The sequence below is a fragment of the Erpetoichthys calabaricus genome, chromosome 2, assembly GCF_900747795.2.
Source record: "Erpetoichthys calabaricus chromosome 2, fErpCal1.3, whole genome shotgun sequence".
Lineage (NCBI taxonomy): Eukaryota > Metazoa > Chordata > Cladistia > Polypteriformes > Polypteridae > Erpetoichthys > Erpetoichthys calabaricus.
This window is the reverse complement of record NC_041395.2, coordinates 110,255,953-110,273,780: the sequence shown is the minus strand read 5'-3', so window position 1 is coordinate 110,273,780 and position 17,828 is coordinate 110,255,953. Positions and strand designations below refer to the sequence as shown.

Below are 17,828 nucleotides of genomic sequence, written 5' to 3'. Positions count from 1 at the left end.
AAGCTGGTAGTTCCTGGGCTACCGATTTATCTACCCCGTCATTAAACTTTCACAAGAGATAAGTCAAACTGTACAATGCAGTGGTGGTGAAAATAATAACTGATATACCTGAGCATTAGAGTGTCACATGGAGCAGTCTAAAGTTACCCCCAAGTCAAGCCAGTGTTTCAGATGCTAATTTTTCCATAAACTCAAACAAATCCATTGTGAGAAGTATTTAATTTCCAAAGTCATTTCAAATGTTTGAAGATGCACCTCCACGTCCATTTGCCTATATTATGGACAAATTGTGCAGCTATTTAAGCACAAGAAATTGTCAACACCATGAATCAGTGTATTTCTGAGTGGAGCCAACAAATCATCTCATAATACTGTTTAAACATGGATTTTCATTTTCTACCTTCATCTTCTTTATTTAATGTTAATGTTTTGGAAATGCTACTAACTGCACAGTAATACTGTTTAAACATGGATTTTCATTTTCTACCTTCATCTTCTTTATTTAATGTTAATGTTTTGGAAATGCTACTAACTGCACAGTAAAATGAAAAGTAAAATGCCATCAGCTTTGGTACAAAATGTTCAACTACAATGAAAGATTAAGAAAATCAAACAGACATTACATATACAGTACACTGCTTTAAATTAAAAAAATAAGATTAAAAACTTCTACACTGAGTTGCAGCAAATTATAAATCAAAACATTTGGGTGGTCTTGATTGACTAGTAAAAATATGAAGGTTTAGTGCATAACAATTCACTTCACCAAAATGATGGAACTGGTATTGTCACTAAACCACCATAATTATATAAAAAAAAAAATCCAATAAGTGGCCACTAAAATGAAACTGACTCATAAATCTCTAAGACACAAAAGTTGAAGGTATTATTAGAGAAAGAAAAAAAAAGCATACATATTACTTTTCTTAATAAAAACTTCCCCTCATTCTCTTTTCCATGTGAGGGTCGCAGTGGCAGCAGGGCTCCATTTCCTTGTCCCCAGCAGCAGACTCCAGCTCTTCCCAGGCCAGGCACAAGATGTAATCACTCCAGTATGTCCAGAGTGTGCCACAAGGCACTCAGGGGGCATTCTTACAACATGCCCAAACCACCTCAGCTGCCTCTACTCGATTCGGAGGGGCAGTTTCAAATCACCAAACTTCTCACCCTATCATGGAGTGTCAGCCTAGCCACCTCACAAAGAAACATCATTTCTGACACATGCTCGTAATCTCTTTTTTTCAGTCATTACCCACAGCTCATGACCATAGATGAAGACAGGGATGTAAACAAAGTGGTAAACTGAGAGCACTGTTTTTTGACTCGGTTCTAGCTTTCAGCACCATAGACCATGGCTTCTATTTTCTTGTCGACCTCACCTGCCCTTTTTACATCACTCACAAACAAGAAATGAAGATACTGGGGGAAGCATTCCACTACTGTGTGTGGGAGAACCATGACCTCAAACTCGGAGGTGCCGATTCTTATCCCAGCAACTTCACACTCCTCAGCAAATCGCTCAAGTGTGTGCCAAAGGTCATAGTCAGATGAGACAGAGGATAATGTCATTTGTATAAAGCTATAATGATACCTCTAGCCACCCAAAATGAACACCCTCAAATCTTCAACTGTGCAATGAAATCCTGTCCATGAAAACCACTAACAGGAATGGTGACAAAACACAGCCTTGATGGAGTCCAATACCAACACTGAACAAATCTGATTTACCACTAAGCATTCGGACACAGCTCTCACTGCATTCACATTGGGAAAGAATAGCATGCAAGACCGTTATTGTTACCCCATATAGCTGCAGCACCTCCCACAACACATGCTGGGAGACCCGATCATATGTTTTTTTTCCAACTCTACAAAACACATATAGATTGGGTTAAAATACTCCCACTGCGCCAGGGAGAAGAGCTGGTCTACTGCTCCACAGCCAGGATGGAATTTACGTGGTTTCTAATGAATCTTTGGCTCATCCATTGGATGGATGATTCCCTCCACCATACGTCTTACTTGGGAGGCTGAGGAGTATGGTCCCTCTTTAATTGGAGCAAATCCTATGGTCCCCTTTCTTAAATATTTGGACCACCACATCAGTCTACCATTTCAAATGTGCTGTACCTGCCTTCTATACAACATTGAACAGAAGTGTTAACCATGCTATCCCAACAATGTCCAAAGCTTTCAACATTTCCAGTCATATTTTATCCACTCCAGCAGCCTTACCATTATGGAGTCCTCGAGTCACTGTAGTGACCTTGGAAACAGCGATGGGATCCTCCCCACCAGACAAGTCCAATGCTACATCCTGGTAGGATAGCATGTCCAACGGTTGAGGAGTTCTTCAAAGTGTTCCTTCCATTGCTCGACAATTACCCCTGAAGAGGTCAGCACCTCCCAATCCCAGCTTAACACAGTCCAGGCAAGGTCACACCAACCTCTCCTGAGGTTTCAAATAGTTTGTCAGAAAATCCTCAAGGCCATCCAATAGTCCTTCTCTAGCACTTCAACCAAACTCCTACCATGCTGAAACTTTTGGTTTCACAACCACTTTTGCAGCAATCCTCTTAGCCTGTCGGTACCTCTCAACTAAGTCAGGAGATCCCACAGTGAGCATTTTCTTGAAGGCCACCTTTGTCAGTCTGACAACTTCCCTTACCTCTGGTGTCCAGCATCAGGTCTTTAGGGTTGCAACCATGAGATGCACCAACTGCTTTAAGACCAGAGATTTTAGCAGCTGCTTCCACAACTCAGATTTTGAGCAGGATACATTCAAAATCAATGTCCCCAAACTCACTCTGCACATGGGAGTTCTTTCGGAGGTACTAAATGAATTCATCATGAAGGGAAGCCTCAGCCAGAGATTCCCAGGAAACCTTAACTGCTCATTTAGGCATACTGTATGAGGTAATTACTTAAAAACAGCTCAATAAAACAATGGCTTTGACAAAAAGGAGGCCATACTTGACCAACTCAATCTGAAAACTGTTTGGAGATGATGTTTGTTTCTAACACAAACTGAGCCATTTGACAACAATTTCATAACTAATTTATGCAATCAGACATAATAAATATAAACAACCATTAGATTTAAAGAATATACTTTTTCTTTGCTGCGGTGGGTTGGCACCATGCCCGGGATTGGTTCCTACCTTGTGCCCTGTGTTGGCTGGGATTGGCTCCAGCAGACCCCCGTGACCCTGTGTTCGGATTCAGCAGGTTGGAAAATGGATGGATGGACTTTTTCGTTGTTAATTATGATATGAAGGTAATTTACACTGAAGTTGTGAAATTACAAATGCTAGCTTATAACAATATTCAATCACCCATTTTCAGAACTCTGTAAATTTGGTGAGTTCTGACAGCATCGGTTCCAATGTAAGAATGGATAACAGCACAGCATTATTGCTTATTCTGCAGTTTTACATAACACTTTTGAAATGTCACATTGCTTTCAAATTAATCAGTTTAAAAAAAAAAAAACTTACTTTCTTGTTGAAACAAAAATCCATGTAACCAGAGTATAAAAAGTGTAGACATTACAGTTGCTCCAATAATCTGCCATGGTTCAAGGCCAGTACATTGGTTATTCACAAATCTTCGACCCTTGTCAACATAGTGCATGAAAAATTCAACATAAACAGCCACAGCATTCTGTAAAGGACAAAAAATAATAAACTTAAATTAGAGAACACAAAAGTATTTAGGAATGTAACTATCAAATAAAAGAAAAGACCATGTATCTATCTGCTTTAACCTATATGTTAAATTATATAAAAAAAATTAAGCCAACCTATAAAGAAGAATTCAGGCAGTTAAATCAGTCTACCAAAGAATATTCCAAATAAGGTGATAATGAGAGAAAATAATTCAAGTGAAACACCAAATAAGACAAAGCAGCTATCAAAACCTCTGTAAAAGTAAATCTGGCAATAAACTAGAAATAAGAGGCCCCAACCACATTGCACATTAAAACAATGCTGATAATGTCCATTAAATTATCATTGCATTTTTTTCTCCTTTCATTAATTAAGCATGCCAAAACACTTGAGAATCTACACAATATTTACATGCATGTTAAATGTCCTCTGCAACACAAGCACCAAATGTTTTGATAAAAACTGAACTGAATTACAATGAAACTCAGTTGCTCTCTAACACTTTTAAAGTCAGCATAGGTCATGGCAAAGCTGTTTTATGAAAACAGATTTAAAGGCAAAGTGAAACTGCAATCAATCAGTATGTGGATCATGGAAATTCTTTTAGATTAAATTCTCTGCTTCAAAAGTTAAAAAAAAGTTCTAAGGGTAGAGTTTGAGGTATTTTTTCCCCATTTACACATAAGCAAAGTGCCAGCTTAAGATGAGGAGTATTTAATGATCTACAACTTAACAAAAGTTTATTCTGCATCTGGCGAATGTGAACTGGTGTTAAACTAGAAATGAGAGAGAAAAAAAGTAAAAATTAATTAGATTTGAATACGCATTGGGAAGTCTGAAGCTTGAAAGTACACCTTATGAGAAGGACTTTAGAAAATAAACAATTGACTTTGTCTCCTATGATATGTTGAATGTTGGTCAGACTGCAAGTAAGAATTTCACTTTATTCTGTACACATCACAATATTACTATTATTACTACTACAATTTTTCCTTGTATTAACATTGGACTACACAGTGAACACTAGAGAAAAAAAATAGGATTGTGTATACATGTGAATTAAAGGAATGAGAATGGAGGATGCAACAATCTACTTGAACTCATCCACCCAGTTCTCCCAATTCATTCCATTATGTGATTTTTGAGGAGGCAGAGCAGGTCAGGACAAGGCAACATGCAATTCAGGACACATTCTTGTATGTAAAATTATTCCCTCATAGATGTGTGATTCAATATCACTACAAAACCTAGTATGCAAGTCTTTTTGATATAGCAAGAAAGCAAATCCCAACAGAAACCCCACTCAGAGATGAAAATAATATAAACTCCAAACAAGAATATTTCAGGGTCAAAACCAATACCTTGGACCTGTAAGAAAGCAGTTTTGAGCACTTTGCAACTCAATGGTCCACTTTAAGTTACTATTTTTGCATGTGACTGGTTAGATATCCTCTTTCAAAATAAGAGGGTGAAGAGATAAAACTGGACTGCCCATCCTAAATGTAATGTGAATATGCAAGTGCCGTCTGTTCTATACATATTCACCAATCATCAGCCACAATATGAAAATCACAGACAGCTAAAGTGAATAAAATTGATCATCTCATTAAAACGGCACATATAAAAGGGTGGTATACTATATATTAGGCAGAAAGTGAAGTTCTTGAAGGTGATGTATTTGAAGAACGAAAAATGGCCAAGCATAAGGATCTGAGCGACTGACAAATTGTGATGGCTAGATGATTGGGTCAGAGCATTTCCAAAACAGCATGTCTTGTGAGGTGTTCCCAGTATTTCAGTGATTAGTACTTACCAAAACTGCAATGAAAAGAAAACCAGTCACCCGGCAACATGGTCATGGGTGCTCAAGGCTTATTGATGTCAATGGAGAGCAAAGGCTAGCTCATCTGGTCCAAACTACTGTAGCACAAATTGCTGAACAACTTAATGAAGGCCATGACAGAAAAGTGAAAGAACAACCAATGCATCGCAGCCTGCTACATAAGGGACTTCCTAGCCACAAATGAGTCAGAGTGGACTGGACCATGGGGCAATGGAAAGAGGTGGCCTGGACTGATGAATCAAGTTTCCTTTTAGATCATCTGGACAGCTGGGTACGTGTGCATTACTTACCTGGGGAAGAGATGGATGCCGAATACTATATGGGAAGAAGGCATGTTGGCAGAGGTAGTGTGATGCTCTGGGCAATGTTCTGCTGGGAGACCTTGGGTTCTGGAATTCATGTGGATATTACTTTGACAGATGCTACCTACTAAAAATTGTTGCAGGCCACATACACTCTTTCATGGCAATGGTATTCCTTGATGGCAGAGGCCACTTTCAGCAAGGTAATGCACCCTGCTACACTGCAGAAATTGCTCAGGAATGGTTTAAGGAACATGACAGAGAGTTCAAGGTGTTGACGAGGACTCCAAATTCCTCAGATCTCTATCAGATTCAGCATCTGTAGGATGTGCTGGAAAACAGTCTGATCTATGGAGGCCCCACCATGCAGCTTACAGGACTTAAAGAATATGCTGCTAACGTCTTGATGCCAGATACAACAGGACACATTTGTAGGTGTTGTGGAGCCAGTTCCTCAAAGAGTCGGAACTGTTTGGGCAACACGAGGGGCACGTACACAATATTAGGCAGGTGGTTTTAATGGGATGGCTGATCAGTGTATATTGCAACAAAAGCAGCCTTAGAATGACAAACAGTGTAACTAAAGACCTCAGCCATCATGCACAGTTGCTTTTCTCGCTCCTCCCTTCTGGAAAACAACACAGAACATTTCACAATCACACCAGCAGCTTTTTAGACAGTTTCTATCCACAGATCTTAAGGTCACTAAACATAACAACAAATATAGTACATGTTTTTTATATATATACAGTATAATGATAGATTCTACATATACTGTTTTTATGCCTTTGTTGTTTTTGTTGATACTGTATTACTGTCACTATTATGAGAAAACAAAAATTATTGTAGTATGTACATGACAGAAAACATGAATTTGAATAAACATGACTAATTGACTGACTTGGTTTTTACCCTAAGTTCTTGTCTATAAGCCGCGGCTTATCTAAGGAAAAAAGTTGTGAAAATGAAAAAATAGAATATCGGCTTATACATAAGTTCGGCTTATACAGTAATCCCTCCTCCATCACGGGGGTTGCGTTCCAGAGCCACCCGCGAAATAGGAAAATCCGTGAAGTAGAAACCATATGTTTATATGGTTATTTTTATATTGTCATGCTTGGGTCACAGATTTGCGCAGAAACACAGGAGGTTGTAGAGAGACAGGAACGTTATTCAAACACTGCAAACAAACATTTGTCTCTTTTTCAAAAGTTTAAACTGTGCTCCATGACAAGACAGAGATGACAGTTCCGTCTCACAATTAAAAGAATGCAAACATATCTTCCTCTTCAAAGGAGTGAAGCAAACAAATCAATATGTCTGTTTGGCTTTTAAGTATGCGAAGCACCACGGCACAAAGCTGTTGAAGGCGGCAGCTCACACCCCCTCCGTCAGGAGCAGGAAGAGAGAGAGAGAGACAGAGTTTGTTTTTCAGTCAAAAATCAATACGTGCCCTTCGAGCTTTTAAGTATGCGAAGCACTGTGCAGCATGTCTTTTCAGGAATCAGCTTTACAAAAGATAGCAACGTGAAGATAATCTTTCAGCATTTTTAGACGAGCGTCCGTATCGTCTAGGTGTGCAAACAGCCCCCCTGCTCAATCCCCATACGTCAGGATCACAGATAGTCAGCGCAAGAGTGAGAGAAAAGTAAGCAATCTAGCTTCTCAGCCATCTGCCAATAGCGTCCCTTGTATGAAATCAACTGGGCAAACCAACTGAGGAAGCATTTACCAGAAATTAAAAGACCCATTGTCCGCAGAAATCCGCGAACCAGCAAAAAATCCGCGATATATATTTAAATATGCTTACATATAAAATCACAATTTAAATGACCACTACGCGCGCGTGTTGACTCGGCGTCGCCCAGAGTAGAAAGAACGCGCTCTGGCCGTGCCATGCGGGGAGTGAGAGAGACGCCAATATCTCACACTCTCTCCCCCCTTAAAGAAATTAAATGGGTGCGAGTGAGACCACTGACCTCCCTCTCTTCTATTAGTTATAGGTTATAGTACGTTCGGCTTATCCATGAGTCCGGCTTATCTATGATACGATTTTATTTTAAAAATTCGTATGATTTTTGGTCTCCGGCTTATACATGAGTCCGGCTTATAGACAAGAACCTAGGGTACAAGAAATCTGAAAAAGATTTTCTTTTAAAATGCCCTAATGTTCAAAGAATTTGCTCCACTTTTTTCTCAATATAAAGTTTTCACTTTAAGATTTTTCATTACTTTATGAAAATTAACATACTGATCCTCCACTCATGATTGTAAGTGAATGGTTGTTAATTCCTGCAGAATATATGGGGAAAAAATGTAGCAGAATTAAGGAGAGACTGTAATGATGCTTAGATCAAACTGCCCAGTTCCTGGCACTGGGGAATGAATGACCAATGGGATTTTCAAATCATTCTCATGCTGTGACAGAATCTGGGCAGCTTGAACTATGCATCATTGCAAGTTTTCAGCCTTAGCTTTCTTCCACGATTCCGCTCATAACTCAGCTCTTGAAAATGGGTATGTAAGAATTAAATCAATGGATGAATGCCTCACAAGGAGGAAACATTTGTTTACATCTCAAAATTAAATCTAAAAATCAAAAAAAAAAAATACATCAAATTCAAAAATAAATTAAACAGTCGGAGCATGCTTTAGAAAAAGGATATACAGTAGGTGCCAAAATAGTGTAGCCAGAACTGACAGAATGTATGTATTGGTTAAGGCTACATAATGATACAATTTGCTTTCCTATCATAGTTTTCCTTTTTTGTCATTCATGACAATAGTTTTTCTTGTTCATTCAGCTCTAATAAACAACACATACCAAGCATCTGCAAAAACATTTTACTGCAAGCAAAAGCCAATACTCCAAAATAAACCCAGTCAAACAGACTGACATAGAACTATATTTATGCTTTCCAATACTATCGGCACCCAAAAGATGTATTCTTATAGACAACAAACGTTTCAGAAAAGGTATAAGAATTTTCCACGGTTGACTTTAAATTACTATTTTTGCATGGGTCTGGTTAGACAGAATGTTTTGTATACATTACCCTACCCTTTGACAGAAGAGTTGATTTAAAAAGAGGACACATGCCCAGCGCATTCTGGGATGAAGGATAAGAAATCCTTAAGAGGATTAGGAAACACTACTGGTATCCTTTAGATAAGTCAGATCCTTTGTGACAACCAATCAAGAACAAGCAAATTAAGAGCTGTGCTCTGTTAACATTACTTCACCAAAACTTACTACGACTTTTTTTTTACTACCCCCCACTCCAAATTTGACTGAAATCTTTCAACTAGTGAGGCTGCTGAATTAAGCCAAACTAATAGTAATAGCACGGATATAATTTGTAGAGGTTTCCAAGTGAAAATGTTCAAAAAGTTGCAAAGCAAACAGATAAATACACAAATTTAAAAAAAGAAAGAAAGAAAAAAGTATCTTATAGGACTCAGACCTCAGTGTTCCTGAATTATACAAGCAGGCATGGAGAGTGAATAAATAAATGAACATTTGCATCTGCAACCATAAAACAGTGCCACCCTGTGTTTACTTCGTGTCTCACCCTTCTGTTCTCACAATAAACACCATTATAGAACTAAAATTTTAAAAACGGACTCTATACATAAAAGCAGTAAAGATATTATAACTTGTATTATTATTTTCAGAAAAAGAATCAATAACTTAATTTTAATAACTTTAATAACGGGCGGCAAGGTGGCGCAGTGGCACTAAGCTAAAAAAGAAGCGGCTTGCGAGAAAGTGGCGTTTCAAGCCTTCGGTGCCTTCTGTTATTCTGGGGAATGTAAACTCAATCTCAAATAAGATCGACGAACTGGCTGCGCTGGTGAAAAATGTAAGGACCTACAGAGAATGCAGTTTGTTGTGTTTCTGCGAAACGTGGCTAAATAACACCATCCCAGATGCCAACGTGGAGCTATCCGGGTTTAGCACAGTTAGAGCGGACAGAGATGCAAGTACCTGTGGTAAGCACAAAGGAGGAGGACTCGCTCTCTATGTTAATACACGGTGGTGTCACTCTGGACATGTTAATGTCAAAATCTCCACTTGCTGCAGGGATATCGAACTGTTGGCCGTAAGTTTACGTCCCTACTATTTGCCCAGAGAGTTTGGACATGTCATTGTTGTTATTGTATACATTCCTCCTCGGGCAGATGTGGAGTCAGCGAGTGACATCATCCATTCCGCTGTTGCTAAGTTACAAACGCAGCACCCTGAGGCGCTTGTGCTAATCGCTGGAGACTTTAACCATGTGACGCTGGACAAAACATTGCCTGCATTCTCCCAGTATGTGGACTGTAACACCTGGGGAAATAAGACTATTGATTTACTGTATGCAAACGTTAAAGACGCATACAGCGCCACCCCCGCTGCCTGCGCTTGGGAAAGGAGATCATAACCTGGTTCAGCTTCAGCCTCACTATAAACCAAAAGTTAGAGTCCTACCTACAACCACACGATCATTCAGGAAGTGGACCCTGGAGGCTGAGAATACTCTGAGAGAACTTTTTGGAACTACAGACTGGGATATCCTGCAGGGATCTCATAATGAGAACATTGAGGAAGTTGTTGACTGCACTACTGACTACATCAACTTCTGTATGGACATTGTAGTTCCAGTAAGAACAGTACGCTGCTATGCTAACAACAAGCCATGGATTACAAGTGACATCAAGGGCCTTTTGAATCAGAAGAAAAGGGCTTTTAAAGACGGTGATCAGCATGAGCTGAAGCGCGTGCAGAAGGAACTCCGAGTCCAACTCAGGGCGACGAAGGAGCAGTACAGGAGAAAGCTGGAGCAGAAGTTGCAGAATAACAGCATGAAGGAAGTGTGGGATGGGATGAAGATCATCACTGGCTGCAGCTCGAAGCGGGGTACCACCATTGAGAGAGACGTGAAGAGAGCAAACCAAATGAACAACTTTTTTAACAGGTTTGACCACCCTAACCCACTCTCACTCTCACCTCGGAGTACTGCACCCTCCACACATCCTTCTGCTGATACCAGCATAGGAAAAACATCCCCACCCATAATAACAACAGCGCAAGTGAGCAGAGAGCTGAGGAGACTTCGTGCCAGCAAAGCAGCGGGTCCAGATGGAGTATCGCCACGACTGCTGAAGGTCTGTGCATCGGAGCTGGGGGGTCCTCTACAGCGCATCTTCAACCTGAGCCTGGAACAGGGGAGAGTCCCGAGGCTTTGGAAAACATCTTGTATCACCCCAGTCCCAAAGGTATCACGTCCTAGTGAGCTGAATGACTTTCGGCCTGTTGCTCTGACATCACATGTGATGAAGACCATGGAGAGGCTGCTGCTTCACCACCTTAGGCCACAGGTTCAACACGCCCTTGACCCTCTGCAGTTTGCATATCAGGAGAAGGTGGGAGCGGAAGATGCCATCATCTATATGCTACACCGATCCCTCTCTCACTTGGACAGAGGCAGTGGTGCTGTAAGAATTATGTTTCTAGACTTCTCTAGCGCCTTCAACACAATCCAACCTCTGCTCCTTAGGGACAAGCTGACAGAGATGGGATTAGATTCATACCTAGTGGCATGGATCGTGGACTATCTTAAAGACAGACCTCAGTATGTGCGTCTTGGGAACTGCACGTCTGACATTGTGGTCAGCAACACAGGAGCGCCACAAGGGACTGTACTTTCTCCGGTCCTGTTCAGCCTATATACATCGGACTTCCAATACAACTCGGAGTCCTGCCATGTGCAAAAGTTCGCTGATGACACTGCTATCGTGGGCTGTATCAGGAATGGGCTGGAGGAGGAGTATAGGGACCTAATCAATGACTTTGTTAAATGGTCCGACTCAAACCACCTACACCTGAACACCAGCAAAACCAAGGAGCTGGTGGTGGATTTTAGGAGGCCCAGACCCCTCATAGACCCAGTGATCATCAAAGGTGACTGTGTGCAGATGGTGCAGACCTATAAATATCTGGGAGTGCAGCTGGATGATAAATTAGACTGGACTGCCAATACTGATGCGCTGTGCAAGAAAGGACAAAGCCGGTTATACTTCCTTAGAAGGCTGGCTTCCTTCAACATCTGCAATAAGATGCTGCAGATGTTCTATCAAACAGTTGTGGCGAGCGCCCTCTTCTACGCAGTGGTGTGCTGGGGAGGCAGCATTAAGAGGAAAGACGCCTCACGCCTGGACAAACTGGTGAGGAAGGCAGGCTCTATTGTTGGCATGGAGCTGGACAGTTTAACATCTGTGGCAGAGCGAAGGGCGCTCAGCAGGCTCCTATCAATTATGGAGAATCCACTGCATCCACTAAATAATGTCATCTCCAGACAGAAGAGCAGCTTCAGCGACAGACTGCTGTCACTGTCCTGCTCCACAGACAGATTGAGGAGATCGTTCCTCCCCCAAACTATGCGACTCTTTAATTCCACCAGGGGGGGGTAAACGTTAATATTTAACATTATACATAGTTATTGTCTGTTTTTTTCACCTGTATTATTATCATTCTTTAATTTAATATTATTTATTGTATCAGTATGCTGCTGCTGAAGAATGTGAATTTCCCATCGGGATTAATAAAGTATCTATCTATCTATCTATCTATCTAGTGCTGCTGCCTCAGTTAGGATATCTAGGTTCGCTTCCCGGGTCCTCCCTGCGTGGAGTTTGCATGTTCTCCCCGTGTCTGCGTGGGTTTCCCCCCACAGTCCAAAGACATGCAGGTTAGGTGCATTGGCAATCCTTATTGTCCCTAGTGTGTGCGGAGTGTGTGTGTGTCTGTGTGTGTGCCCTGCGGTGGGCTGGCGCCCTGCCCGGGGTTTGTTTCCTGCCTTGTGCCCTGTGTTGGCTGGGATTAGCTCCAGCAGACCCCCGTGACCCTGTAGTTAAGATATAGCGGGTTGGATAATGGATGGATGAATCAATAACTAAAATCTGCATGATTATACCTTCAATATCTATGGACCTTTGACAATGAATAACATATTAGATATTGATTGGAAAGTAAATGTACATTTACATTTTCTAATTTAAATTTAGAAAATTACTTAGGAAAAAAAAAAGGAAAGAATTTGTGAAATTGCTGCAAATCATCCACCATATTGGTGTTTCTCTTTGGAAATACAGTCTGTAACTGCTCTGGCAGAGAAAACAAAAACGACTTTTAGGAGTGCAGGTCTTAACTTGAAACGGGGCTTTAAATGTTTTCCAACACTAAACCTATCTCATTATTTAAACATGAGAACACTCAGAACTAAACAGTATCTACCAAGAACCTTCCAGTGTGAAAAGCATTCTTCAGCAGCTTAAAACATAGCTGGCATTTTAGTGCTATTACACATCTAGTTGCTGAAAGAATAATCTTACTGGACTATTGCTTATCTCTTTTGTTGGTTCAAGGGCTAAAGTTCATTTATCTCTTACTCAAGATATCGACTCTGGACAAAAACCAAAGCTATAAAGGACGTTCAATAGGATATGCTAAGATTGTGTGACTAGTATTTTAATATTATTTAACCATATGAATTATTGTTATTAACAGCTCTTTGAAACAAAACTGGTTAGAAACTTAAGCTTTTGTGAAAGCTCTTACAGTTTAGATTTCACAAGTAATACACAGTCATGCAATTCAAATAAATGACTTTTAAGTGTGTAACCCTGGAAACAGAAGAAATAAAATGGGAAACCATCCTGAACGGAACATACTTATGATCACATACACTTAAACAGGGCCGATTCAGAGGGGATGCGAAAAAAGTGGAGAATGTGCAAACTGCACACTCATAGCAAATGAACAACAGCAGCATTCACTACTTTTTTTTTTTAGCAAGACAGACAACAAATTAACCAAAAGGCTTTATTTATGTAAGAAAACAAAAAACAGGCAATATCTGAATGGTACTCTCTCGTTCTAGCTACGCAAGTTATACTTTTTTAAATGTACATCATGTAAAAGACATCTACAATTTATGTGCAATTGAATTCATGTTTGTCTTTTGGTTCTCTATACATTTCCACATCCGTCAAGATACTGGGGTAAAGCTTTACTAAGTGGTTTTATGTATCTGAATGAGTAATGCAGGTTACCCAGGTATACCACCAACCAAAATGCAGATATTGACAGATGACATTTTTGTTTGTAAACTGCACAGATAACAATATGAAAATAAGGATGCTTCAGATTTCATTTCCATTGGATTTTCACACTATGTTCCAGTCAGTTCATTAAATTATAAACATTCACAAACAGCTTTAGAAACTATGAATGGCTATACAAATGAGCAATCTGACACCTAAAAATATTAGTAATACTAACCTACATATACAGAACCAGCCATAACATACAAGACTACACACACTGTAATGGACAGCCAGCAGGTTCTATTTTATCCAACCAAGTCCCTCAACTCTTTGAAACCACCTGGTTGCCTGTGCATAACTTAATTTTAAAACTGTCACAACAACTTCTTGATGCACCAAAACTGTGTAGTGGAACCAGACAAGCAAAAAGGAACCTCAGATCAAATGTTAAAGAAATGACAAAATAAACAAGCTTTGCATTCATTCCACATGTTCTTCTGAAATCCACCAGCATCCCTTTTGAAGTGTCTGCAGTGACCTATGTGAATTGCAACTCCCAGGACAATAAACAAGGCTCAGGTCAGTCACATGAAACAGTGAGCATTAACTTAATAAAATCTAAGGATTCTCATGTGGACAGCTATATAAATTACTTTCTCCATGCCAAGAAATGTATTTTCGCACAATATGGCAAAACAAAAATGTTACGGAAAGGAAATGAAACAATAACCATGTCACAATAGTAAATACATTAATAATAAGCAAATATAGAACAATATATTACATAAATTTAACTTCACATTACATTTTTAAATTTCAAGAAATGGATATGCTCTCATTTTCTATAAAAGTTATTTTTAATCTGAGCACAGTCAGTTATTTAAAGGCCAATTTTTAGTTAAATTCATTTTTGCAAAATTACCACCACTTAGATAAATAAGGTTTAGAAAATTGAAGGAAGGAAGGATGTATTTTCAGAAACATATAGAAATAACAAATGTTATCTATCTGATCAAAGGATAAAAAAAATGGTCAAACAAATATATTGAACAGATAAATACGATATAAAAATTTATTCAGGTTTATTATACTAAGACAACAAAACCATTATACAGTATAATCAGTACAGGAGGGTAATTGCATGATGCTGGAAAAAAGGACAAAGAGCAAATCTAATCTTGATTAAATATATGATTGAATGCTACAACAACCATCTCTCAACCCTGAAGTGGGCTCGAGAACGTCATGGTTAGGACTAAAATTTAAAAGCAGAAATGAAGTGCTCAGTTGGAATGATATTCAAATGGAGCATTTAAAACAAAAATGAAACTGCACTTCCAAAAATGAATGAGGATGGACATATTTTTCCCATTCCCATTCCCATATGACAAACACAGACCACAAGGCATTTTTCCCCCAAAATGAATCCCAATGACTTCTTAATTAGGTAAAAAACAATGGCTTTCTGAAAAGTACCCATTTTGCAATTATTAATAAAAAGATAGGAAGCAAGACTGTCCATTCTAGGGCACACTCATTCACATATGCTCCCACTCACTCCAACAAAACCAGTTTAGAGCTGGCAGTTAACTTATTCTGCTTATCTATGGTATGTGTAAGGAAATTAAAATTCATGGGGTAAAGAAATCAGAAGAATGTGCAAACTCCACATAGAGCGTGCCCAGCACTCTTGAGCAACATGACCGATGCACTAAACAGTAGGTCACCCTTATTCTAGTAAAATTGGAAAGAAAATCTTGCAACACCAAGCAATCCAGAAACGATTGCTGACAATGAGAAGAAAAAAGGGAAGAAGCAAGTCTTTATTAGCTTATCTTAAGAATAATGCTAACTTTATAACCACTTTGTGAGTAAAATGTAAAAATGTTGCTTGGTCACTATTTTTTTTTTACTTGCACTGTCAGCAGGTTAAATTAGATTATCATATGCTAGTGTCCAAAACTGCAGAATTGTATTCTTGCATCTGTCACGCAATTTGTGGTTGTATTTAATATTAATCATTGCCTTAAAAAAACAGTATACATTTAAACGTACTAACGGCGCTCAATAACAATTTTAAACAAAAAAGCATAAATTACATGCTTCTATAATACAAAGGAAAAAAAATAAATCACTAAAACTTAAATCAAAAGTAGATTACAGTAATCTTAAGAAAAATCCTCAAAGCATTTATAATACTGCACCTACAATCCAATTTAGCATCGCTAGATGTATGTATATATTAAATGTGCATACTAAATGTTAATCTGTAGATACAAATTCGAAATCTCTATATGCTGCCACGGCAAAAATTATTTTATGTCATGCAGAAAAAAAAAAAATCACACAAAATTCTGCAGGCATCTACATTAACAAATAAATCAGGCAGTCCCGTGCTATAATAATTTGATAGTTACAAAACTATTTTAAGTTCTCATTTGCTACCAATCCACCCTGCAATGTGTTTACATGTAAAGGGCTATTTAGACATCACCTAAAATTGCAAATCTAACCATGTCACTTAGGAAAAGAGATGTTATCTATGATCGTCGTAAAGCAAAGGCCTTTAAGAAAAGCTTTAACCCCGTGTGACTTCTTTAATGCGCTGTCAGCACGGCGTCTGTCACTCGAACAGTAAAGCACCATTTTATTAATGTTACGAGTAAGCTCATTTTCTCCGATTTCACAATTTGGAAGCATCGTTCAGACAAAAAGTCAAACCCAAATTCCCCTTTGTGCATTCAAGACACTACGTATTCACATAACATGTTGAAAGGAACGCAAAATACAAGAAAAGCAAGAGTTCTTTAACTCACCGAAATATCCACTTCAAGCTTTTCTTGGCTCATTATGATTTACATTTAATACTTTCTCTGCCGTACCGTCTAGCGAGTGTTCTTTCTCACTGTGAAACCGATTCAATCGTTCCTTATCGAAACTACTTATAAAATCAGGAAGTTGCAGCCGGTCAACTTCTCAAAAATCCCTCCCCCTTCCATAGATAAAGCACATTTCACTAGATTACCATAGATGTGATCGAGACTCAAGGAACGTCCTTTGAAGGCAGCCATATTGAGTAGGAATAATGGGACTTGGAAAGATCACTATCACCCGATTCATTTAAAAATGGAAAAGGTTGAATCATGTTGGCTAAATCATCATGGTATAAACAATACAATGAGTTCTACTATTGCCTTTTCTCTGCCTCATTCATGTAATGATTGTAACAAAAACTGTAAAATGCTAACAGTATGTTTCAATTTACATTAAAAGTCACAGCAGCTTTAGTGTTGCTGCAGAAAAGTGAGCATAAAATCCTACAGAATTTTGCAGTAGTTCAACACAAAATGACTTAATAGATTTTTTTAAAAGTATATGAATGAGATATTTGAAAAAGTAAACTATCAATATAAGATTCATCCATTTTCCTAAACCGCTTATCAAGGGTGAGGCTGCAGGGCAGCTGGAGCCTATCCCAGCAGTCACTGGATACAATGGAACATTACCTGAACAGAGCTCCATTCCATCACAGGGTGAACACTCTCTCTCTCTCTCTCTCTCTCTCTCTCTCTCTCTCTCTCTCTCTCTCTCCCCAGGGCCACTTTAGCAATGCCAGTCCACCTAACCTGCATGTCTTTGGACTGTGCGAGGAAGACATTTGGACAGGGGGAATAACATAATATAACATAAAAATTCTCAATCCCCCTAAACCAAATTTGTAGTGGACTGAAATATAAACCAACAGCTCTTGGTGTAAGATCGGAACTTGTATCTTACAGATACATTTCAAGAAAAGCATAGTAGCAAACATGAATGGCCATTAGGACTATCCCTTTGTGAAAATCATTATGCAAAAATTCAAGTATAAAAACGTAAGACATAAAAAACATCAAATATCAAACAAGAAAAAAAAATCAAATAAAA

General features: G+C 39.0%; 1 protein-coding gene across 2 annotated transcripts in view; it reads right to left on the bottom strand.

Annotated features, from left to right (window-relative positions):
- sgpl1 (sphingosine-1-phosphate lyase 1) overlaps nt 1-16,871 on the bottom strand; it is an 87,192-nt gene extending 70,321 nt beyond the window's left edge. For both annotated transcript variants that reach the window (XM_028794350.2, XM_028794351.2), the window contains exons 1-2: nt 16,721-16,871; nt 3,498-3,663 (exon numbers count right to left, since the gene is read on the bottom strand). In XM_028794350.2, coding sequence (XP_028650183.1) covers nt 3,498-3,663; nt 16,721-16,753 — 199 coding nt within the window. In that variant the 5' untranslated portion in view covers nt 16,754-16,871. The remainder of the gene's footprint in view (nt 1-3,497; nt 3,664-16,720) is intronic.
- Nucleotides 16,872-17,828: the final 957 nt, after the last annotated feature.